This window comes from Dipodomys spectabilis, unplaced genomic scaffold (genome assembly GCF_019054845.1).
Source record: "Dipodomys spectabilis isolate Male_0828 unplaced genomic scaffold, ASM1905484v1 ptg000091l, whole genome shotgun sequence".
NCBI classification, from domain to species: domain Eukaryota; kingdom Metazoa; phylum Chordata; class Mammalia; order Rodentia; family Heteromyidae; genus Dipodomys; species Dipodomys spectabilis.
The window spans coordinates 2220881-2244818 of NW_024870768.1; the positions used below are offsets into that span (position 1 = coordinate 2220881).

Consider the following 23938-nt stretch of genomic DNA (forward strand, 5'->3'; position numbering starts at 1 on the left):
AAGGCTAGTGTTCTGCTCTACCACTTAAGCCACAGTGCCACTTCCAGTTTTCTGGTGGTTCATTGGTGATACGAATCTCACAGACTTTCCTGCTTGGACTTTGAATCGCAGTCCTCAGATTTCAGCCTCCTGAGTAGTTAGGATTACAGACGTGAGCCATTGGTGCCTGGCTAACCTAGGTTTTTGGTGTGTGTGTGTGTGTGTGTGTGTGTGTGTGTGTGTGTGTGTGTGTGTGTGTGTGTGTGTGTGTGTGTGTGTGTGTGTGTGTGTGTGTGTGTGTGTGTGTGTGTGTGTGTGTGTGTGTGTGTGTGTGTGTGTGTGTGTGTGTGTGTGTGTGTGTGTGTGAAGGCCTTTGAATAGAACTATCTAGCTCAAAGTAAGAAAAATATATAACCTGGCTTTTTGTCTATTCACCTTTTTCCTCTCCCTAAGAAGAACTTACATGAATGCATGAGCATGTTCATACGTCTATCCACATAATTGCTAGTAGTATCATAGTGACCTTTTGTCTTTATAAGTTTATTATCTCTTAGGGGCTGAGAAGGTGGCTCAGTGGTAGGGTGCTTGCTTTGCATGCATGAGGCCTTGGGTTCAATTCCTCAGCACCACATAAGCAAAAAGAAAAAAAAAGCTGGAAGTGGCGCTGTGGCTCAAGTGGTAGAGCGCTAGCTTGAGCTGAAGAGCTGAGGGATAGTGCCCAGGCCCAGAGTTCAGGCCCCACGACCGGACCCCCCCCCCCCCCCCAAAAAAAAGAAAAAGAACTTTATTATCTCTAGATTTTTTTTTTTTTGGTTGGTCTTGGGGCCTGAACTCTGGGCCTGGGCATTTTCCCTGCGCTCTTCAGCTCAAGGCGAGCGTTCTACCACTTGAGCCACAGCACCACTTACAGTTTTCTAGTGGTTTATTGGAGATAAGAGTCTCACAGAGTTTCCTGCTAGCTTTGGACCATGAGCCTCAGATCTCAGCCTCCTGAGTAGCTAGGATTACAGCCGTGGGCCACCGGCGCCTGGCTAGAATTTCTTTTAATTTTATGAACAATGCCACATAGTCCCCATCCAAAAAAAAAAAATTCTGACTTTTACCTGTGATATTCTCAGCTGTATAGAAAAATAGTTCTTCTCTCTTTTCTTGTACATTCAGCCTTAAAGTCTTGCCTGGGCCTTAGAGTTTGTTAGGTACCATTGTGCTAATTCAACCACTGCCCACTTATTATTGACTTCATTCTATATTATTCTGGTTATTTACTTAAACATACATGTTCCTTTCTATTAGCCCTCCATCATAGCTCATAGTACATGATACTTGGTAGGCACCCAGTGTATAACATATTTCAGTAAAGAAGGAATAAGCCCAAATGTGTATTCCAATGGCTTAAAGCCATAATCAAGTGGGATTTGCTCAGATATAGTGATCTAAGCAGAAAATGTGAGTTGCCTTAGTTATTATGGAACTGCAAGTGGAATCCAGAGTAGTCTGAGTTGGAGACTCTGGGCCATCCTGAGATGCTACTGGCTCGTGGCCTAGGCTAAGAGCCAGAGAGGGTACTACCAGCTGCTTCTCTAGTGACAGAGATTGGCAGAGCCTGGGGAAAGGGCTAGAAGTGAGAAAGCAACATTAGTCTATAATTTCCAGTGATGGTGGAAACTGTTAGTATTGTCTAGATTTTGTGCAAATAGGTGAGCTGGAAAAAAATCTGCCCTCTTCTTTTGTGGGAATAGGAGCTCCCACTTGGTCAATCATGTCAAAGGGCCTAGACACTATTCTTCCTAACTGTTGCTGGGCCTGGGTTTATAGGATGCACAGGCCGAGGAAGAGATCAAGCAGGAGATGAACACATTACAACAGAAGCTAAATGAGCAGCAGAGTGTACTTCAGCGTATTGCTGCTCCCAACATGAAGGCCATGGAAAAGCTGGAAAGTGTTCGTGACAAGTTCCAGGAGACTTCAGATGGTAACATTTGCATTCTCTTAAGGTTTTAGATGAGGGCAGAAAACTGGAGCACCTGTTGTTAGGTTATAATAGCTCCTGATTTGACATGTTCCTATAATTAAAACTTTCAGGTACCTAAACTGTGTGGGATATGTACTTGCTTTATAGAGGATAAATGACCTCCCCATGGTCACACAGCTGCTTGCTGGTAGAACCTGGTGACTCCGATGTTTATTCAATTCTAGTCCCGTATTTATTTCTCCAGCCTGCTGGATTCAGATTCTTGGGTGAAAGGGAGAACTTCTGCAGTCATTCCCTTCCATTTGTGGGGAGGTCACTGCTCTGGATTGTTCACAGGTCATTCTCAATAGGGTATGGTCCTCAGCCCTTGGCAGAACCCAAGGCACTGAGGGTTCATCTCTGTCTTCCTTCTGTCAGAGTTTGAGGCAGCACGAAAGCGAGCAAAGAAGGCCAAGCAGGCGTTTGAACAGATTAAGAAGGAGCGTTTTGACCGTTTCAATGCCTGTTTTGAATCTGTGGCTACCAACATTGATGAGATCTATAAGGCTCTGTCCCGCAATAGCAGTGCCCAGGTAGGCTGGAATCCCTTTCCTAACCAGCTCCTGCTATCCTCCAGTCACTCTTCTCAAGGCTGCTTGTCTCCCTGCCCGACGATTGAGATCCAATCTGGATCCCTTTTATCTTCCCCTAGGCATTCCTGGGCCCTGAGAACCCTGAAGAGCCCTACTTGGATGGCATCAACTACAATTGTGTGGCTCCTGGCAAACGCTTTCGGCCTATGGATAACTTGTCAGGTGGCGAAAAGACAGTGGCAGCACTGGCCTTGCTGTTTGCCATCCATAGGTAAAGCTCCTGCCCTCCCAGGGCATTGGTGGAAGACTAAACTGAGACTACCAGAAGTACTGGGGGCCACGGATGTGCAGAGATCTCAGAGGTGCAGATGTTCTAGTGATATCTGGATTGTATCTCTGTTTCCCTATTTACTACAGTATATCTGGCCTTGATTTTCCTGGACTGTCTTCCTCATCTATGCTCACCCATTCAGCATGTCCTCACTGGCCCTTGCATGTATTCAGTCCTACTTCCTGGCTTTTACTCACATGATCACTGCTAATAAGCCTTTTCTATGCAACTCTAGTTTGACTATTACTTTCCACCCCTTCATGACTTTTCTCCTTCCTCTAGGAAGCCATGTTGGACCTTTATAGAATACCCTGACTGCCCCCTCCTGAATGCCAGTAATACTTGACTCTGACCCCTACAATGGAGTGCTTGTTTATACAGCATCATCCATAAGCATTTTTCTTTCAGTCCTGGGGCTTGAACTCTGGGCCTGGTCGCTGTCCCTCAGCTCTTCAGCCAAGGCTAGCACTCTGCCACTTGCGCCACAGCGCCACTTCCAGTTTTCTGGTCGTTAATAGGAGATAGAATTTCACAGACAGCCAGGTGCCGGTGGCTCAGGCCTGTAATCCTAGCCACTCAGGAGGTTGAGATCTGAGGATCGAGGTTCAAAGCCAGCCCGGTCAGGAAAGACCGTGAGACTCCTGTCTCCAATAAACTACCAGAAAACCGGAAGTGGCACTGTAGCTCAACTGGTAGAGTGCTTGCCTTGAGCTGAAGAGCTGGGGGACAGCACCCAGGCCCAGAGTTCAAGCCCCATGACCTTCACACACAAAAAAAGAATCTCACAGACTTTCCTACCCAGGCTGGCTTTGAACCACAATCCTCAGATCTCAGCCTCCTGAGTAGCTAGGATTATAAGTGTGAACCACCAACACCCAGCTCCATAGGCATTTTTAAAGTGCTTCTCTATACCAGACCCTATGGAAGGATTGGAGACAATGAGTCAGACATGGTCTCTGGCCTGGATTTGCTCACAGACTATTGGAAACCAGACACACAGTATGCTAAGTATTGTATCTTGGTGAGCTTAGATGCTGTGAATACACAGAGGAAAGGCACCTAGCCCAATCTGGGGGAAGGTATATATGGGGTAGGGAAGACTTTTAAGGGCAAGTGACACAAGCAGGAATAAAAGGTTACCAGGGAGCCTATCAGGCATTCTAGACAGAGGATACTGCATGTGCAGAGGCAAGAAGCATGTAACATGATGTGTGTTGGGGGTGGAATAGATCTTTGGATAGTTTGTGTAGTATGACCAAATCTGAGGACAATTCTGTCTGCCTCCTTAGCTAACCCAGAAGATCTTGAGAGAAACATGTTTTTCATGGTTCTACAGGATCCTGGAGTATAGGTCTGAGTGCAGAGGTGGACTTGGTTGATGAAAAGGGCATTTAAGGGCTCAGACAACATTAAAAATTGGGTTATTGGTCTCAGATGAGTTGGAGGGGGAAGCTGGCTTATTTGAAGGGCATTGGGGCTATCACGACCTGCCTTGCCACCCAATCCCCCTCTCGGTATCAACTCACCTACTGGTTCCTTCCCAGCTACAAGCCAGCCCCCTTCTTTGTCCTGGATGAGATTGATGCTGCTTTGGATAACACCAACATCGGCAAGGTGGGTGCAAGGAAGGTGTGGCCTGGGAGGGAGGCCCCCAAATTGGGGCTGGGTTTTATGGAACATCTGAATGTGCTATAGCTGTTCCTGCTGCCTGTTCTCTGGGCCCAGGAAGGCTGGGCCCAGGGTCATTCACTCAGTAGTAGTTGATAGTATTTTCTCAGCCTCTCTTCCCATACCATCCATCGCCTCCCCCACCCCCTCTACCTATTAGTTCTGATGGAAGACACAGGAGTGTTAGGGCTTGAGCCCTGCTAAGTGCCTGGTGGCCCTCCCACAGGTGGCAAATTACATCAAGGAGCAGTCAACTTGCAACTTCCAGGCCATTGTCATCTCCCTGAAGGAGGAATTCTACACCAAGGCTGAAAGCCTCATTGGAGTCTATCCTGAGGTAGGGCGGGCCTGGCTCAGGAGCCAGTCCCATTCTCTGCCTAACTCCCCAAGGCAGGAAGGGAAAGCTTCAGTGAAGGGGCAAGGGGTGGCAGAACATTGGGAATCAGGTCCTGAACAGCCATCTGGGCTTCTTGGAGTCCTGCCCCAGCAGTTTAGGCAACCCTTTCAGGTAGGGCTGTTCCATTTGGGGATAAGCAGAGAGTCCAGCAGAGGCAGCCAGGCAGTGGAGAACGGTGAATACAGAGGCAAGTAGGGAGAGAAGGCACATGGGACCAAGCACACACTCTCATACCCAGAGAGAACCATTGCCTGGGCTTTGGGAAAGCATGTAGGGAGGAGGGTTTGAGACTCTTGTCATGGGGCTCTAGACCCCTCTTAATTCTCTACTTACAATTGTATTTTTCTTTTTTTTCCTTCCTCCTTCAGCAAGGGGACTGTGTGATCAGCAAAGTCTTGACCTTCGACCTCACCAAGTACCCAGATGCCAACCCCAACCCCAACGAGCAGTAACAGTACTGCCCTCTCACCCTAAATGGATCCCTAAGCCTCCCCCTCCCCATCTCTGGATAATTTAGATCCCAGATCTTCCCTTCCCTCCTGGCCCCTTTGTTATAGTCATGGGATTTAGGTACAGCTATCAAACACGAAGAGGAACAGAGGTGATGTTAGGTCTATCTGGAGGCAAATATCCTGAGCTACAGGGAACATCCTAGCTTCTGAAAGGAGGTGCTGAGCTGAGGTAGCCTAAGTTGAACAGGGCCATCTGTCCATCATCCCATCCTTTCCTGGACCTCTCCCTCTTTACCCATCATCATAGATCTCTTGGGCCCCTTGACCATAGTGTGTGTGGCGGTGTATATGTGCGTGCGTGCGTGCGTGTGTGTGTGTGTGCGTGCGTGCGTACGTGCGTGTGTGTGTGTTTGCAAAATAAGTCATTTGAGACCTGTTTTAGAAGGAACCTAGGCTGAATTTGATTCAAAGAGAGCTTAGGATGACAGCACCCCAGATATGGGCAAAGGTACTCAGGACCTCATAAGAGTCTTAGGCAGGGGGCTGGGAAGGTAGCTCAGTGGTAGAGCGCTTGCCTTGCATGCCTGAGGCCCTGGGTTCGATTCCTCAGCACCACATAAGCAAAAAGAAAAAAGCCGGAAGTGGCGCTGTGGCTCAAGTGGTAGAGTGCTAGCCTTGAGCTGAAGAGCTGAAGGACAGCGCTCAGGCCCAGAGTTCAGGCCCCACGACGGACCCCCAAAAAAAAAAAAAAAAAAAAGAGTCTTAGGCAGTCACCAGGCAGTCATTCGTGTTCTTGTTCATTTATTCATGTGTTCTTCAAACCCATACTGTGCATGCTATTTGTCAGGCTCTGTGCTTCAAATACTGAGTTGAATCAGATACAATGTCTGTCTACCTGGTATGGAGATGGGAGTGTGTCAATAAATTAGTGTGGTTAGCCAAATCTCATAAGTACTTTGAGAAGGGGATGATCATCTCCAGCTTCCTGGAGAAGGTCATGTTTGAGCTGGACCTTGACAAATTGGTAGGATTTGATCAGGCACTAGGAGCAGAGCATGGCTCTGTGGACAGAAAGTTATGAGCTCCAGTCCCTCTTCTTATCACTAGTTTGACACTGGCCCTTCTGTGCCTCAGTTCCCTCATCTGTAAAATGGGGCTAAAATATTACTACCTCATAGAATTTGATGATGTCAAGCTCCTCACTGGAGGTCTTATCTGTGTATGGAGCCCACTAGGGGCCAATCCCTCAGAATACAACCTTCTCGTGCCTGGACCCCTGAGGAATTCTGTTAGAGACAGATGCCCCCCAAATCTGGGACATGCTGATTTCCCTGGTTACTGGAAAAGTTCCAGGGTGCTTACCTGGTAAGTGGAAGGCCTGAGGAAACCTATAGCTTCAACCACATATGATAACTCGGTGCCAGGTCCCCAACCTGGGTCGTAAGGAACTAGGGGAAGAGATAGCCTGGTCCATATCCCAACCTAAATGTCTAAGTTCGTGCGTGCGCGTGTGCGTGCGTGTGTGTGTGTGTGTGTCCTCACCAACCCGGGTTTGTAAGGAACTAGGGGAAGAGATAGGAGATAGCCTGGTCCATATCCCAGCCTAAATGTCTAAGTTCGTGTGTGTGTGTGTGTGTGTGTGTGCGTGTGTGTGTGTGCGTGCGTGTGTGTGTGTGTGTCCTCACCAACCTGGGTTGTAAGGAACTAGGGGAAGAGATAGGAGATAGCCTGGTCCATATCCCAGCCTAAATGTCTTAAGTTCTTGTGTGTGTCTGTGTGTGTGTGGCCTCAGCCCCATTTCCAGCTTTTTCTGCATATGTGGTGCTGAGGAATCGAACCCAGGGCCTCATGCATACAAGGCAAGCACTCTACCACTAAGCCACCTTCCCAGCCTCTCTAAGTTCTTTTTTTTGTGGGTGGGGGTGGGGGTACGGTCGTGAGGCCTGAACTCTGGGCCTGGGTGCTGTCCCTCAGCTCTTCAGCTCAAGGCTAGCGCTCTACCACTTGAGCCACAGAACCACTTCCGGCTTTTTTCTTTTTGCTTATGTGGTGCTGAGGAATTGAACCCAAGGCTTCATGCATGCAAGGCAAGCGCTCTACCACTGAGCCACCTTTCCAGCCTTCTAAGTTCCTTTTTAGAACTGTCTTCATTAGTGGTAAGGACTATGCAGAGGTGGCAAAGCCTGGTGTCATAAATTCAGCCTCAACACATTCAAATATGTTATCACACTTGTCTTAGTGTAATCTGTATTTTGCTTTTTTGCTTTTTAAAAATTAAATCAGGGTTAGGGAAGTTGCTCAGTAGTAGAGTGAATGTTTAGGGTGTGAGGAGCCCTGAGTTTGATCCTAGCACCCCCTAGAAGAAGTTCTAATGATACAATTTTCTTTAAAAAATTGGATTGTTAGAGATAAAAGTAGCCTCATTTGACTGCTTACCACTCTCACCTGTTCTTTTACTTTAAACACCTGTTTATTGTACTTTATTCTAGACTTTAATATTCATACACAGGTCGCTTCTCTAAAAGTATTGTGTGTAATGCAAATGCTACTTTGGAGTTGTTCACAAAATTGCTTTCTTTGCTTAATAATGTTTTTGAGACTTATGCATGTTAAGATCAATGCATCCTCTTCATTCATGTGTCGTTTCTATAATGTGACAATATCATGTTACCATTTCTCTTGTGGATATTGACTATTTTCAATTTCCTATTACAAAGTACTACATAGGAGCAGCCCTATATCTCTGAATTTGTGTATGTATGAAAGCTTACCTAGGATTGATTCCTAGAAGTGAAATTTGCATAGTCATAGGATATTTATATATTGGTTCCTAATAGATATTTCCAAATTACCCTTCTGTCCTATTTACTCAGTATTTTCCCCAAGATGACCCAAAGTCTAACAGTATCCATCAACATCCATTTTTTTCTAAAGTAGTGACATCCATGAAATCAAGGATTTGATGTGCTAATTATGTGTTTTCTAATACATACTAAAGAATATAGCTAAACAAAAGAAGTTTTTTTGCAGTCAGCCAAAGAAGTCACATGAAGCCAGTGGTACATGTGCCATAATTTGGCAAATGCTGGCACAGTTTGTAGAAACTTGGGCAAATTACTTCACCTGTGCCTCAGTTTCTTAATTTTATAAAAGGAGATAATAGAGACCTACCTTGGGACAGTGAAGGGAAGATAATGTATAATGTATTTGAAGCCATTTGGCTGTTATATCTAAACCACAGCTTTTGTTTTTGTCTGTCATGGGACTTGAAGTCAGGGTCTGGGTGCTGTCTTTGTGCTCAAGATTAGCACTCTACCACTTGAGCCACAGCACCACTTTTTGGAGATGAGTCTCACAGGGACTTTTCTGCCGGGGCTGGCTTTGAACCGCAATCCTCAGATCTCAGCCTCCTGAGTAGCTAGGATTTATAGGTGTGAGCCACCGGTGACTGGCTAGACCACAGCTTTGTAAACATAGAGCTTGCTATTCATCTCCTTTAAAAATGAGAAAACTGAAGCCCCAAAAAGAGTTAAGTGACCTACTTGCCAGGTATAAGTTTGAAGCCAGGTCTTCTGATTAATTCTATTGCTTTTTCCATTATAAAAGTGTTTCTCAACATTGGCTATACATCAGAATCATTTATGAATTTTTTTCTTTTTCAATAAAACAGTAGGTACACTTATTTGAAAAAATAGTATAGAAGGGCTTAAAGTGAAAAGCAGCAGTTCCCTGTTGCACCCCCACATCAAAGGATGTAGCACTCTTTAAAAATGTATTGCTCTCTGGTCCTACCTCTGGAAATCTGATTCAATAGGTATGGATAATAACCCAGATAATTAACCCCCTACCTCACAGGATAGCTAAAAATTACATGACATACCTTGGGCTAAGACCCTGGAGCATAGGAAATAATGCCACAAAGGAGCTTTGAGGACTTAATTATTTAGGCTCAGGGAGGTGAGATGATTTGTCAAGAGATTCTAGAGGCAAGGCCTAGAAGTACTTCCACCCGGATCTCCTTAGTGCTTGCCCACTGTTCTGTTTCCCATCTTCTGTCATTGCAAGGCAAAATGTCAGGGAAGGACAGACATCATGTGTTTCTAAGGGCAAGTAGAATCCCTATGGCTTGTTGGAAGAACTAACTAGGTTGACTCCCTTAGACTCTGGATCCAGTTACTTTGATCTCTAGAGCATTGAAAAGTACTCCACAATAGTGTCTTTAATTGGGCCTTTTACTCTGGAAAGAAGTGTTGCACACCAGGAACACAATAGTAGTCAAATCTTTATTCTGCCTTTGACAAGCTCATTGTCTTAGTTGGAGAGGAATTCGTGACAGCTGTTACCCATACCATGTAATCAGCTCTGCTAGAGGCCTGGCAGGGGCATCTTAGCTTAGGTAAGAAAGGCATTCTTTAGAGGTTGACATCTGAACTGAAATTTGAGAGACTACCGAGGAATTTGCTAGATGAAGTAGGGAATTCCAGATGTGGGAGCAGTATTCACAAAGACCTGAAGACTAGAAACAAAACAATTTAGGAGTGCTGAAGCATAAATTTTTTAGAATAGGGGAAGAACAGCAAGAAAAAGCCAAAAGTAGTGAGGAACCAGGTTGTAAGAGGGTTAAGTTCCTGGCTAGAGTTTAGATTTACCAAAATCGAACAGTGTGGTTTTCATACTGTCTACATCAGAAGAAACATGGCCATTCTGTGCTCCAACCTCAGTAAACATTTAAATGGGGTTGGGTGTCAATCTTAAGTACTTATAAAGATTGCCATTTGACTACTGTGTGGCAGGTTTAACAACCATAGCTTGAAGGCAGGGAGGGATCTAAGAGACCTAGGAGGGAGCTTTAGATCAGATACGGATTTAACCCATTTCTGGCCAGCTAGCCCAGGTGGGAATGGGTTAGGTTAGATGTTCATGGTGTGTGCACTTGGGCCTGCAATTTCTCTTAATATTCAACCTCTCACTATTGTATTTGCTTATTTTATCTCTGAATAAGTGTAAGCATGACAGCACTAGGCCTGGAGATACTAACATACCCCTGTAATGAGTCTAGTGCCCGACACAACAGGCATTTGGTTTTTCTGAATGAGTAAATGAATGAATGCATGAATGAATGTATTTGTGAGGAAGAGAATGGAGATGGAGATTAGGAGACTTGAAAAGACGGACAAGGGCAGTAGGAATAAATTGGAGGTGACAAGCTTTGAGCTATTAAGATGGTGAACTGGACTTGAATGTGGAAGGTGACTGGGCAGAATGAATACACAAACAGCCAAGATCCTTACCCCTATCCCCGTTGTCTCTCCTCTTTCTCTTCCTCATCTGTCTCTGAATTAGAATTTCCTAGCTTCAGCACCCAGAACCCCTCTGTCAATTTAAACATTCTGTATGTTATGTGATCTCTACTCCTCAAGCCCCAGTTACTGATTCATCCAGTTCAATAAATCTTGGCTCAGTACCTCCTGTGTGATATGAGTCTCTATTCAAGCTAGGAGTCTGTCTCCCTCTTACCTCAAGAGATGTTGAGGGCTCTCCCAGGTAAGACATATCCCTTATCCGATAATATATGGTAAGGTTCCTGGAAAGTCTGAGACTGCCCAACTCCCTATCTGAGGCCCAGGGAAAGTATTAACTTCCTCAGGTCCCACTGCTAGGCAGTTTTGGAGCCAGGACTGGAACCCAAATTCTCTTTCTCTATCTCCTCTAGAACTTTAATCTGTTTCATAGCAGGCTTAGGTGGTCAGGGAGGTGAGACATAGATTGAACCTTGAAGGTCAGTATACTGGAATAGTCCAGACAAGATGCCAATTACACCACCACCTCCTGGAAACGCTCAACAAGCCTACCATACTTGCAATCCCTTTTAAAGGGTTACTTTAACATAATTTGCTACGCTCTGTACCATGTGACCTCACTGTCCTGACCATAGATGACTAGATTGGGATAGCATCTGACGCATGGCAACTGATCTCTAGTCTGGCCAGCAGCCTATTAGGTAGTGGCTTACCACTGTAAGCAACATATTAGGTAGACTGTGTATATATCACCCACTTCATAGGGGTGATATATATCTAATGGTAAATGCATGAAACATCATTCAGGAGGCTAAATGTGGTATTCAGAAGAAGTGAACTGCTGATTATAGAGTATATTAAGACAGAAGGCAGTTGAAAGGTGTCCAGAAACTTAAACAACAAAAGCAGAGGGAAAGCTGTAGAGATCTTAAGTCATTCAATATTTGTGTCATGAGGTCATGGGGCCACAAGGTAGCAGAAGCTGTGAAACTAAAAGGCAACAGTGGGCTGGAAGGATGGAGAAGCTATGAAGCAATAAGAGCCGTGAGGAAAAGAAACCATAAGACAAAGCATGGGCAATCCATGAAGCAGCAGAACGCTTAATAGACAAGATCCATGAGGCAGCACAACAATGAGACAAGTACCACAAGGCAACAAACCACGTGGCAGCAAGGCAACAGGAAGGGAAGAAGCAGCAGGAGTTCCAAAACAAGAGGAAACTACAAAGAATCCTAAAAGCCAAGAAGCTGCAGGAGCCAGGAGGCCTAGCAACTGTGAGGCAGCAAACATCATGGGCTAGCAATGAAGCGAGCAGAAAGAAGTTAGTCAGCAGTAGGAGTATAAATGCAGCAAGAAAGTAGTTGAGTCACCATTTTGGGAAGCACTAGAAAAGGGGCAACAGATGCCTTTAGCTGAGGGTGACAAGATAAACCAAGCTTTAGAGCTGCTTTGGATCATGAACCATTTTCAAGTTTTTGGTCTTCCAGGAAGCTGCCTGTATAACTCTTCTCTTATTTCCTTTTGAGTGCTTTAATAAATCCCAATCACTAACCTGATTGTGTCTTTGTTTCTTGTAACCTGAAAGAGATTAGCACTGGTGTGCAATTTAGATGAGGTAGGAATTTATTTTTTTTCTCTTATGACTTCACTGGCACTTGCACCTTACATGCAATTACTGGTTTTATTTTCCGCATATGTCTAATCATGTGCTAACTCATAACTGATTGGCTTGTATACTTATGCATCAATATCAGCACTTACTCAGTTGTTCATTTGTTCTTTCCTATCTTCACTCACATCATTTTTTTCCATCCATTTGTTCTACAAAGCGACAAGCATATGTTGAATATTTTCTGCATATCAGTCATTTTTATGGAAAATGTACTCCCTACCCTCAAAGAATTCAGTTAGGGACTCAAGTGCTCTAAATGTGACAGCTGATAAAACAGCAGCCTAGATGAGACATATGGGAAGCACTGGAGGGTTCTTCCTGGGGTGGGGTGGGGTGGGTGGTCTGGAGGAATTAGGATGCCTTAATAGAGGAGGGAATACTTGAACTGAGTTTTCAAAGGAATTGGTGTTCACTATGTATGCAGGAAAGAACATATCAAGCAAAGAGCTGCCTAAGCAAAGTTATGTGAAGAATGTGGAAGTATAAGGATTTTAGAGGGAACTTAGCATTGTTCCATTCAGTAAAGTGCAACAAAGCCTAGTTTTAATCCTATAAGCAGTAGGAAGCATGTTGGAGGGTTTCAGGTAAGGAAATGGCAGGTGTATTAGGAATGTCATTCTGGTAATTAGTGCAAAAGAAAGTTGGGGGCATTAAATACTGGCCTAATTTTTTTTGGGGGGGGAGGGGGTCACAGGGCTTGAACTCTGGGTTTCAGCCCTGTCCCTCAGCTCTTCAGCTCAAGGCTAGCGCTCTACCACTTGAACCACAGAGCCATTTCCAGTTTCCTGGTGGTTTATTGGAGCTAAGAGTTTCACAGTCTTTATTTTTGGCAGTCGTGGGGCTTGACCTTTGGGTCTGGGTGTTGTCCCTCAGCTCTTCAGCTCAAGGCGAGTGCTCTACCACTTGAGCCACAGTTCCACTTCTGGTTTTCTAGTGGTTTATTGGAGATAAGAGTCTCAGGGATGTTCCTGCCCCGGCTGGCTTTGATCTATGATCCTCAGAGCTCAGCCTCCTGAGTAGCTAGGATTACAGGCGTGAGCTACTAGCGCCCAGCTGAATTTCACAGTCTTTCCTTCCTGGGCTGGTTTTGAACCACAGTCCTCAGATCTCAACCTCTTGAGTAGCTAGGATTAAATATTTGAAGAGGCATGACTTAGGACTTCTGGAATCTTGAGAATGGAAAGAAATTCTACCAGGGGAACAAGTTTTTTGAGCAGATAGAATTACAAATAAGGTTTAAAGGGAGGATTCAAATGTGGGGATGAAGGGTTTTCCAAGATTGGGAGACAAGAAATGGGGAATAAATATTCCCTATTGGGGTTTATGAGTATTCCAGTTTCTAGCAGGGAGTGTAGTTAAAGGATTAGCAGGCTGTAAGTCTTCCTAAATACTATATTCCAATGACAGATATGGGCAAGGGGAGTTAGGGAAGAGGAAAGGGATAAGGCATAAGTGTCCTTTTTGTGCTTTTAAATATTTTTTTCAAATGTTCATTTAAAAAGAATGCATACATATTATTAAGGAGACATCAGTGCAAAAGTATAATGAAGTGTCCACCGTCCCACACATCTACATCTCCACTCTCACTTTTGGCTCCCACTTTCAGTTATTTCTTGTAATTGTTTTTTTTTTTTTTTAATGGTCCAGTCGTGGGGCCTGAACTCTGGGCCTGGGCGCTGTCCCTCAGCTCTTCAGCTCAAGGCTAGTGCTCTCCCACTTGAGCCACAGCACCTCTTTCTGCTTTTTTCTGCTTATGTGGTGGTGCTGAGGAACTGAACCCAGGGCCTCATGCATGCAAGCAAGCACTCTACCACTGACCCAGCTTCCCAGCCCCTGTGGTCATTGTTTTTAAATTGCCAATTTCAGACATTACACATCGAAGTTCTCTGTGGCACATGAGAATTCAAATAATTTTTTCCTATCAGATAACGTTCAAGTAGCACCTTTATTTTTTGTTCTATGAGCAAGAGACTATCATGACCAAAATTTTGTTTGATAAGAAAATATTCTTTTATTAGCCCCCTTTCTTACCATTAGCCAACCAACTTCTGTCCTCTGCCCTTTTTTTGCCGGTTGTGGGGCCTGAACTCTGGGCCAGGGCACTGTCCCCTCAGCTCTTCAGGTCGAGGCTAGCGCTCTACCACTTGAGCCACAGCGCCACTTCCAGCTTTTTCTGCTTATGTGATGCTGAGGAATCGAACCCAGGGCCTCCATGCATGCAAGGCAAGCACTCTACCACTGAGCCACTTTCCCAGCCCTGTCTTCTGCCCTTCTATAGTAAAAGCTGATAACATTAAATTATATTCTGTAATCATGATTGATGTTTTTGTATTTTGTCGATGATCCTAAAAGTTGGAAAAGCAACAAACAGCTATTAATATTAACATGACTAGTATGCTTCCTTCTAGAAGTAAATGTAATAATTCTTCCTTGTAGTAAATCTTTTTCCTGATTTTTTAACTCCTTTTCCCCTCTGTTACTGTTTTATCATATATTCCTTTTTTTTTCTTTTCAAAGTCTCCATTACACTAAAAATTCCACTAATAATCTTTAATAATAGTCTCTTTTTTTCTTTTTCTTTTTTCTAGTCCTGGGGCTTAAATTCAGGGCCTGGGCATTGTCCCTGAGCTGCTTTTGCTCAAGGCTAGCATTCTACCACTTACGCCACTGTACCACTTCTGGCTTTTTCTGTGTATGTATGAGGAAGTGAATCCAGGGCTTTTTTTTTTTTTTTTTTTTTTTTAAGTTGTGGGGCCTGAACTCTGGGCCTGGGCACTGTCCCTCAGCTCAAAGCTCAAAGCTAGCTCTCTACCACTTCAGCCACACTGCCAGTTCTGGCTATTTCTGCTTATGTGCTGCTGAGGCATTGAACCCAGGACCCCATGCATGCTAGGCAAGCACTATCACTAAGCCACATTCCCAGCCCCACAGCACCACTTCTGGACTAGTTGCTTTCTAAGACTTAATACACAAGCTATCATTTTTGGGTTCCCTTCACTGCTTTCTGTAATTATATTCACTATTTACTAGTTGCAAAAAAAAAAAAAAAAAAACGTGGGCTGGGAAGGTGGCTCAGTGGTAGAGCGCTTGCCTTGCATGCCTGAGGCCCTGGGTTCGATTCCTCAGCACCACATAAGCAAAAAGGAAAAAACTGGAAGTGGCACTGTGGCTCACGTGGTAGAGCGCTAGCCTTGAGCTGAAGAGCTGAGGGACAGCGCCCAGGCCCAGAGTTCAGGCCCCAGGACCGGACCCAAAAACAAAAAAAAACAGAACGTGCATTTTTTTGGTTGGTTGTGGGACTTGAAGTCTGTGCTTGGGTGCTGTCCCTCAGCTCTTCAGCCCTACCACTTAAGCCACAGCACTTTCCAGTTTTCTGATGGTAAATTGGAGATAAGGTCTCACTGATATTCCTGCCCAGGCTGGATTTGAACTGCGATCCTTAGATCTCAGCCTCCTGAGTAGCTAGGATTACATGTGTGAGCCACCAATGCCTAGTCAAATATTTTTTTTGTTGTGAAAATACCACACAGAGGGGTTACAATTACATGGGCAAGGTAATGAGTGCATTTCTTATCAAGCATTGTTGCCTCCTCCTTTGTATCCCCTTCCCATCCCTTCCCATCTCCCCCCCCCCACTCCTCCACCCCCCCAGACCACCCCCCCACCCCTGCAGTCAAAATTTTTGTTTTGATTATTTCTCCCCTTTTTTTGGCCAGTCCTGGCACTTGAACTCAGGGCCTGAGCACTGTTCCTGAGCTTTTTGCTCAAGGCTAGCATTCTACCACTTGAACCACAGCCCTAATTCCTTTCCCATTGTTTTTGATAGGAAACATCTTGAAGTAACTTTCTCAGAAAGATTGAAAATATTCCATCCTCACATTAGGCTATAAAGTTTGAAGCTCATTATCACTTTACCACACACCTTTGAGGAAATTGCTCCCCCTTTGGTTGTGGGGCTTGAACTCGGCCTGGGCGCTGTCCCTCAACTCCAGATCCAGGCAAGTGCTCTACCACTTGAGCCACAGCACTATTTCCAGTTTTCTGGTGGTTAAATGGAGATAAGAGTCTCACAGGGCTGGGAAGGTGGCTCAGTGGTAGAGCGCTTGCCTTGCATGCATGAGGCCCTGGGTTCTATTCCTCAGCACCACATAAGCAAAAAGAAAAAAGCCGGAAGTGGCTCTGTGGCTCAAGTGATAGAGCGCTAGCCTTGAGCTGAAGAGCTGAGGGACAGTGCTCAGGCCCAGAGTTCAGGCTCCACGACTGGACCAAAAAAAAAAAAAAAAAAGAGTCTCACAGACTTTACTGCCTGGGCTGACTTTGCACTGTGATCCTCAGATCTCAGCCTCCTGAGTAGCTAGGTTTACAGGCATGAGCCACTGGCCACCGGCACTCCATTTTTGTTTGTTTCACTTTGTTGGTCTAGCTGGTTTCTAACTCCTGGGCTCAACTGATTCCCCATGTAGATGTAGATGTAGCTTCCCAAGTGTTAACGGGCACAACCCCATTGCCTCCAGTTTCTTCTGATATCCAATTTGATAATAAGACATGAGTTAAATTGCTTTATAGATAAGTTTTTTTCCTTCCTGGACCACAAAATATAAGTGCTAGTTATTTTTTTTAACAGTGTCACAGGTTTCCCCTGTTCATCCTCCCGTCTACTTTTTTTTGTTCTTCAGATGACTAATTTTTATTTGTTCTGTCTTCAGGTTCCTCTGTCCTGCCCATTTTGCTGTTAATACATCCACAGAAATTTTTGTATTTTTTTAGTTCTAAATGTCCCAAATAGTTTTTTATTTCTTTGCTAACAGTTTCTACTTTTGTTTTAAGCATGTTCCTAATTGCTGAAAACTTTTGTCAGATCCTTTTAACATCTCAGTCATCTTTATGTATATTGTATGTCTTAGTTCTTTCCTGGTCCTGGGTATATGTGATTTTCAACTGAAACCTGGGCATTTTGAGTATTAAATTATGTGATGCTAGATCTTATTTAGATCTTGTTTAGGACATCTGAAGATATTTCCATCCTCAGATACCACTATGGCCATGGAAGAGGGAACACTTCCTCATTAATACCAGGTGGTTCTCTACTCAATCTCCATTATTATATGAGGAGGATTTCTTCAATACTGCTAGGTGGGGGGGTGGGTGTTTTATCTGCCTGGGAAGCCTTCTCTGATAGCATCCTAGTGGGAAAAGAATGGTGAAGGGGGCGGGGTGGGAAGGGATGGGAAGGGGAAACAAAGGAGGAGGCAACAATGCTTGATAAGAAATGTACTCATTACCTTACATGTAATTGTAACCCCTCTGTACAGTATTTTCACAATAAAAAAATGAAAAAAAAAGAATGGTGAACCACTATAACCTGTGATGGTAAGAAGTCTAGGGACCCTTCTTGGTCTTTGCTTTTAGAAGTAGGGCTATGAGTTTTGGTGTTTCTATTTAACTGGAGTGGAGTAGTTAGAATCTAAGTGATGACTTTTCTGGCATTAAGTCAGGGATTTTTAAGATGAGCAAATTTGGGGAAGTCATGTGCCACTTCTCTACTACCAAGTTCTCTAATTTAGTTTGCCATCATGTCTCCACCTACAAGAGTCTTCTCATGTAAGACATGCATATGATGTCCCAGGATTTTAAGTATACTTGGTAGGAACGATACAGAAAACTAGGGAATAGAGATGTAGCTCAATGGTAGAGTGTTTGCCTATCATGTGTGAGGCCCTGGGTTCTATTCCCAGCACATCAAGAATGATGAAAAGTACTTCCATATGGTCACCCCACTTTTCTATTTTTAATAATTTTATTTATTTTTGCCAGTCCTGGGGCTTGAACTCAGGGCCTGGGCACTGTCCCTGAGCTTCTTTTGCCCACTCTACCATTTGAGCCACAATGCCACTTCTGGCTTTTTCTGTTGATGTGGTACTGAAGAATTGAACCCAGGGCTTCATGCGTGCTAGGCAAGCACTCTACTACAAAGCCACATTCCCAGCCCCAAAAATTTTATTTCTGATTTCCTAAATTTTCATAATTATGTGTTTAGGTTTGGGACCTTACATTAGTCATTGTATGGGTTGTTACATCTTTTCATTTGGAAATTATTTAAATCTGAAGATATTATTTCCTTGGTATATTCCTCTTCTCCATTTTATTTGCTTTGTTTTGAAATTCTTAAAGTTGGATGTTGGGACTCCTGAATTTATCTTTTTTTTTTTGTTTGGGTTTTTTTTTTAAACTGTATTTTTTTTTTGTCCTTTCTTTTTTGGTAGTGGAGATCGAACCCAGGACGTTGCACTTGCTAGGCAAGCACTTTGCCACTGAGCTACATCCCAGCCCCTGAATTTATCTTTTATAACTTTCCATTTACTCTTTGTTGTTTTCCATCTCTTTCTCATCCCTCTTTCCCCTCTCTCCTATTTCCTTCCTTCCTAGCTTTATTACTCTTTGTTCCCACTTTCTGGGAGATTAGTTTCATCCTTTCTGTGTTACATTTCTTTATTTGAAAATCACATTTTAAATTTTGAAGTATTTATTCATATTCCCTTTTTCTTTTAGTATCCTGTTCTCTCTCTCTCTCTCTCTCTTTTTTTGGTGGATTGTGAGGCTTGAACTCTGGGCTTGGGTGCTGTCCCTCAGCTCTTCAGCTCAAGGTGAGCGCTCTACCACTTGAGCCACAGGTCCACTTCTGGTTTTCTGGTGGTGTGTTGGAGATAAGAGTATCATGGAAGCAGGGAGCTGGTGGCTCACGCCTGTAATCCTAGCTACTCAGGAGGCTGAGATCTGAGGATGGCTGTTCAAAGCCAGCCTGGGCAGGAAAGTCCGTGAAACTCTTATCTCCAATAAACCACTAGAAAACTGGAAGTGGCAATGTGGATCAAGTGGTAGAGAGCTCACCTTGAGCTAAAGAGCGCAGGGACAGTGCTTAGGCCCAGAGTTCAAGCCCCACAACCAACAAAAAAAAAGTCTCATGGACTTCCCTTCCCAGGCTGGCTTTGAACCATGATCCCCAGATCTCAGCCTCCTGAGAAGTGAGGATTACAGGCATGAGCCAGCAGTGCCCAGCAGCAGCCTGTTCTTATTTTATGGATGCACTTTCCCATATGTATTTTTGGATTTACTTCTATTCTTTGAAATACCTATTTCACAAAAACAATCTTGTGATAGTTTTTACTCTTGTTTATTTTGATGTGTTTTGAGTTGTAGTCTTTTTCCTCAAAGAGGGTGGTGAGGGGCTGGGAAGGTGGCTCAGTGGTAGAGTGCTTGCCTTGCATGCATGAGGCCCTGAGTTCGATTCCTCAGCACCACATAAGCAAAAAGAAAAAACCGGAAGTGGCACTGTGACTCAAGTGGTAGAGCGCTAGCCTTGAGCTGAAGAACTGAGGGACAGCGCCCAGGCCCAGAGTTCAGGCCCCATGACCGGACTCCCCCCTCCCCCCCCCCAAAAAAAGAGAAAAAGAAAACCTGGTGATCCATGATGATTTGTTATTTTTAAATGTAGTGATCCAGGTTGGAGGCTTGGCTCATTTGGTAGCATGCCAGCCAATGAGCAAAGAATTGGTTACCGTGTTTGGGTCCCAGTCTTTCAACAACAACAACAAAATGATTAAAATGTAGTGATGAAAATCTGGTTTGAAGCTCTGTGCATATGCAGGCAGGCCTTTAGGATGATTAGGAAAGAGCTGACTAATTTTTATTATTTTTAATGTATTTTTTATTGTAAAGATACTGTACAGGGGGGTTACGTTTACATGAGTAAGGTAATGAGTACATTTCTTATAGAGCATTGTTACCCCCTCCTTTGTTTTTTCCCCTACCATCCTTTCCCTCCCTGCCTCCCCAACTCTTCCCTCCCTTCCCAAGTTGTAAAGTTCGTTTTCAACAGTGTCTTGTGCATTTCCTTGTAACAGTGAGTCAACCTGTATCCTTATTTCAGCATTTTGTTATTTCCCTTCCCCTCCCAAATTAGAAAAATGTACATACAAGATGCAGAGCACCGAAATCAAATACAGTGAAAACAGGGGTAATACCATGGGGGAAGAGCATACAAAAGAAACAAAAAAAAATCACATAGTATATTATAAGTACATAAAAAACAACAGCAACAAAGATAAAACCTCTTTTGTGCCTATCTTGGGGTTCATTTCACTTAGCATCATCTTATATGGTCATATGTACATAGCTTTTGACCTTTTCTGCTTGTCCTAGACATATACTAGTTATTGCAAATAAGGGAATTCATGGGACCTCTGTTTCTTTGGGCCTGACTTACTTCATTTAATATAATTTTTTTCCAAGTCTTTACATTTCCTAACAAATGGGGCAATGTCATTCTTTCTGATGGAGGCATAGAATTCATTCATCTACTGAGGGGCACCTGGATTGGTTCTATATCATAGCTATGGTGAATAATGCTGTGATAAACATAGTTGTTCTTTAGAATGGCCTTGTTTGCGATCGTTTGGGTAAATGCCTACAAGTGGGATTGCTGGGTCATAGGGGAGCTCTATAGGGGATGGGAAGGTGGCTTAGTGGTACAGTGCTTGCCTTGCATGCATGAGGGCCTGGGTTTGATTCCTCAGCAGCACATAAGCAGAAAAAGCCAGAAGTGGTGCTGTGGCTCAAGTGGTAGAGTGCTGACCTTAAGCTGAAGAGCTGAGGGACAGAGCCCAGGCCCAGAATTAAGGCCCACGACCGACAAAAATACAAACAAAAATAAAAATAGAGGAGCTCTATGTGTACTCTTTTGAGGAACCTCATACTGCTTTCCAAAGTGGTTGAACAAGTTTATACTCCCACCAACAATGCAGTAGGATTCCCTTTTTGGCCACATCCCCTCCAGTATCTGTTTTTCTTAGATTTCTTGATTATAGCCATTCTAACTGGTGCAGAATGATATATATGGATCTAGCTTTATTCTTCTATAGGTGTTTAACCAATTTTACCAGCACCATTTACTGAAGAGGCTTTCTTCCATTCTATTTTTTTAGTTCCCTTATTGAAGATTAGGTGGCTATAGGTCTATGAGTTCATTTCTGAGTCTTCAGTTCTATTCCATTGGTCCTCAGGTCTATATGAATTTTTGGGTTGCTTCTTCAATTTCATTGAAGAATGAGGTTGGGATATTGATAGGTATCACATTGAACTTGTAGATAGCCTTTGGCAGTGTTGCCATTTTCACAATATTAATCCTCCCAATCCAGGATCATGGGAGGTTTGTCCACTTCCTTAGGTCTGCTTTAATTTCCCTTTTCAGGTTTTTAAAGTTTTCATCATAAAGTTCCTTCACTTCTTTAGTTAACTCCTAGGTATTTTATTTTTTGTGGTGCTATTACAAAAGGAGTTACTTTCCTGATTTCAGCCACGCTCTTCTTGTTATTGGCATATAGAAAAGCCATTGATTTTTTTTTTCTTGTCAGTCATGGGCTTGAACTCTGGGCACCTCTTCAGATCAAGACGAGCACTCTACCACTTGAGCCACAGTGCCACTTCTGGTTTTCTGAGTGGTTTATTAGAGATAAAAGTCTCACAGGGGCTGGGAAGGTGGCTTAGTGGTAGAGCGCTTGCCTTGCATGCCTGAGGCCCTGGGTTCGATTCCTCAGCACCACATAAGCAAAAATGAAAAAAGCTGGAAGTGGTGCTGTGGCTCAAGTGGTAGAGTGCTAGCCTTGAGCTGAAGAGTTAAGGGACAGTGCCCAAGCCCAGAGTTCAAGCCCCACGATTAGACCCCCCCAAAAAAAAGTCTCACAGACTTTCTTGCCTGGGCTGGCTTTGAACCATGATCCTCAGATCTCAGACTCCTGAGTAGCTAGGATTACAGGCATGAGCCACCAGCGCCCAGCTAAAGCCATTGATTTTTGAGGGTTAATTTTATACCCTGCTACTTTGCCAAATATCGGATCAAGAGCTGACTCCTTTGCTACAAAACTCTGATGTCAACATGCAAACTATTTTTATTCCTGCAATCTCTTTAGCGAAGAGCCTATGGAATTTGCCTAATAAACAGACACTTGGCTTCTGTGAATTTTGCACAAGGAGATGGGTGGATGGCTTGGTATATAGATCTTCCCATTAAACTTCCTCTTTTCCCAAACATTTCACTTCCATCCTTCATTATACTTGGTATTATCAATACCCAAGACTCCTGGCTTCTGCAGATAAAACTAACTCCTTCCTCAGAGGCATTACCTCCATGCATACTCCAAACTATGCCTTCCTCCACCATTCTTCACAGTCACCATTCCTCCATTTACTTCCTATCTTCCTGATGTTTTGGTAATGGACCTGCTCCCATTTTTGTCATCATTGTGGTTTTATGCCTTTAAAAAAAATCCCTTTATGATCATTTTAGCAGGATCTTGGGAGGAAGTGGAGATATGTATATGTTGTCTGTCATCTTGACCTGGAAATTAGTCTGTTTCTGCTTAAATTTTTTAGTCATTTTTCTAGCAAGTATTTTCATGTCTCTAATATAAGGGTTTTTTATTTATCAACTTATTGATCAGTTATCTATTAACTTCCTACTATTTATGCCACCTAACTAGCCTCCTCCTTTGCCCTCTATACAGTCAGGTCACTAGTTATATATCCTCTTTACTTTTGTACCTTTAACTAATAACCTTCTATTCTCTTTCTACCTCTCATCTTCTGGCATCATGCTTTATTTATTTTTTGGTCCTATCGTGGGGCATGAACTCTGGGCCTGGGCGCTGTCCCTCAGCTCTTCAGCTCAAGGCTAGCGCTCTACCACTTGAGCCACAGCGCCACTTCCGGCTTTTTTCTTTTTGTTTATGTGGTGCTGAGGAATGGAACCCAGGGCCTCATGCATGTAAGGCAAGCGCTGTACCAGTGAGCCACCTTCCCAGCCCGCATCATGCTTTTATATTAACAAGATTAGTTAACATTTAAATTCTGTCTGTAACCATAATTAACTCATCAATAGTTTGTTGATTGGTTATTCTAAAAGTTAAAAGTCAGTAAAGTATTTATGCTATTATAATTATGTAAATATTATTCTGCACAGATCCCATTAATGCACCAGAATTATATTCCTTATATAGTTTTATTTTTTTCCTGGAGTTTCTAATTGCTCTTCTTTTTTCCTTTGCACTGTCTGTCTGACTTTATCACCTTCTTAACTTATTCCAAAGTCTCATGGAAAGTATAAAGTCATTGGAATCCCCTTTTTTTCCCAGATATCTTCCTCTTGGAGCCCTCGTCTTCCTGCTCCAATTTGGACTGTTTGCTATGTAGGCCTGCAGCACAGTTGTCATCCTGAGATGTCCCTTCATTATTCTTCTTGGTTAGACCCAATCTTTCTAGGACCCCATATCTTCTTTCTTATTTACTCCCTTATTATGGACCTTGTGATTGTTCTCCAACATCCATTCCACTCCTTCTCCATTGTATAACAACTGCAATTTGAAAGGGATTGATCTCATCAACAGCTCTTAAGTTGTAGGCCTCCCTTGTTATAAACTGACCTGAATAATTTCATCCCCCAGCCACAACTATGATTATTTCAGGGATGATCCAGTTATACTGAGGCTTAGGACTTTAACTAAGGAGAGAGGGAAGAAGTGACCTGTCTTCCCTGTACCTGAA

General features: G+C 43.6%; 1 protein-coding gene and 1 long non-coding RNA gene across 2 annotated transcripts in view; both read left to right on the plus strand.

Moving 5' to 3' along the window:
- The window catches only part of Smc1a (structural maintenance of chromosomes 1A), a 53903-nt gene extending 47937 nt beyond the window's left edge, over positions 1 to 5966 (plus strand). The window contains exons 20-25 of the mRNA XM_042684824.1: positions 1795 to 1951; positions 2369 to 2523; positions 2643 to 2794; positions 4399 to 4468; positions 4749 to 4859; positions 5288 to 5966. Of these exons, the coding sequence (XP_042540758.1) occupies positions 1795 to 1951; positions 2369 to 2523; positions 2643 to 2794; positions 4399 to 4468; positions 4749 to 4859; positions 5288 to 5371 (729 nt within the window). The 3' untranslated portion in view covers positions 5372 to 5966. The remainder of the gene's footprint in view (positions 1 to 1794; positions 1952 to 2368; positions 2524 to 2642; positions 2795 to 4398; positions 4469 to 4748; positions 4860 to 5287) is intronic.
- Positions 5967 to 6114: 148 nt separating this feature from the next.
- Positions 6115 to 12075, plus strand: LOC122112010. Its single transcript, XR_006148084.1, has 3 exons — positions 6115 to 7141; positions 7511 to 8468; positions 12065 to 12075. It is a non-coding gene; the product is annotated as an uncharacterized LOC122112010 (long non-coding RNA).
- Positions 12076 to 23938: the final 11863 nt, after the last annotated feature.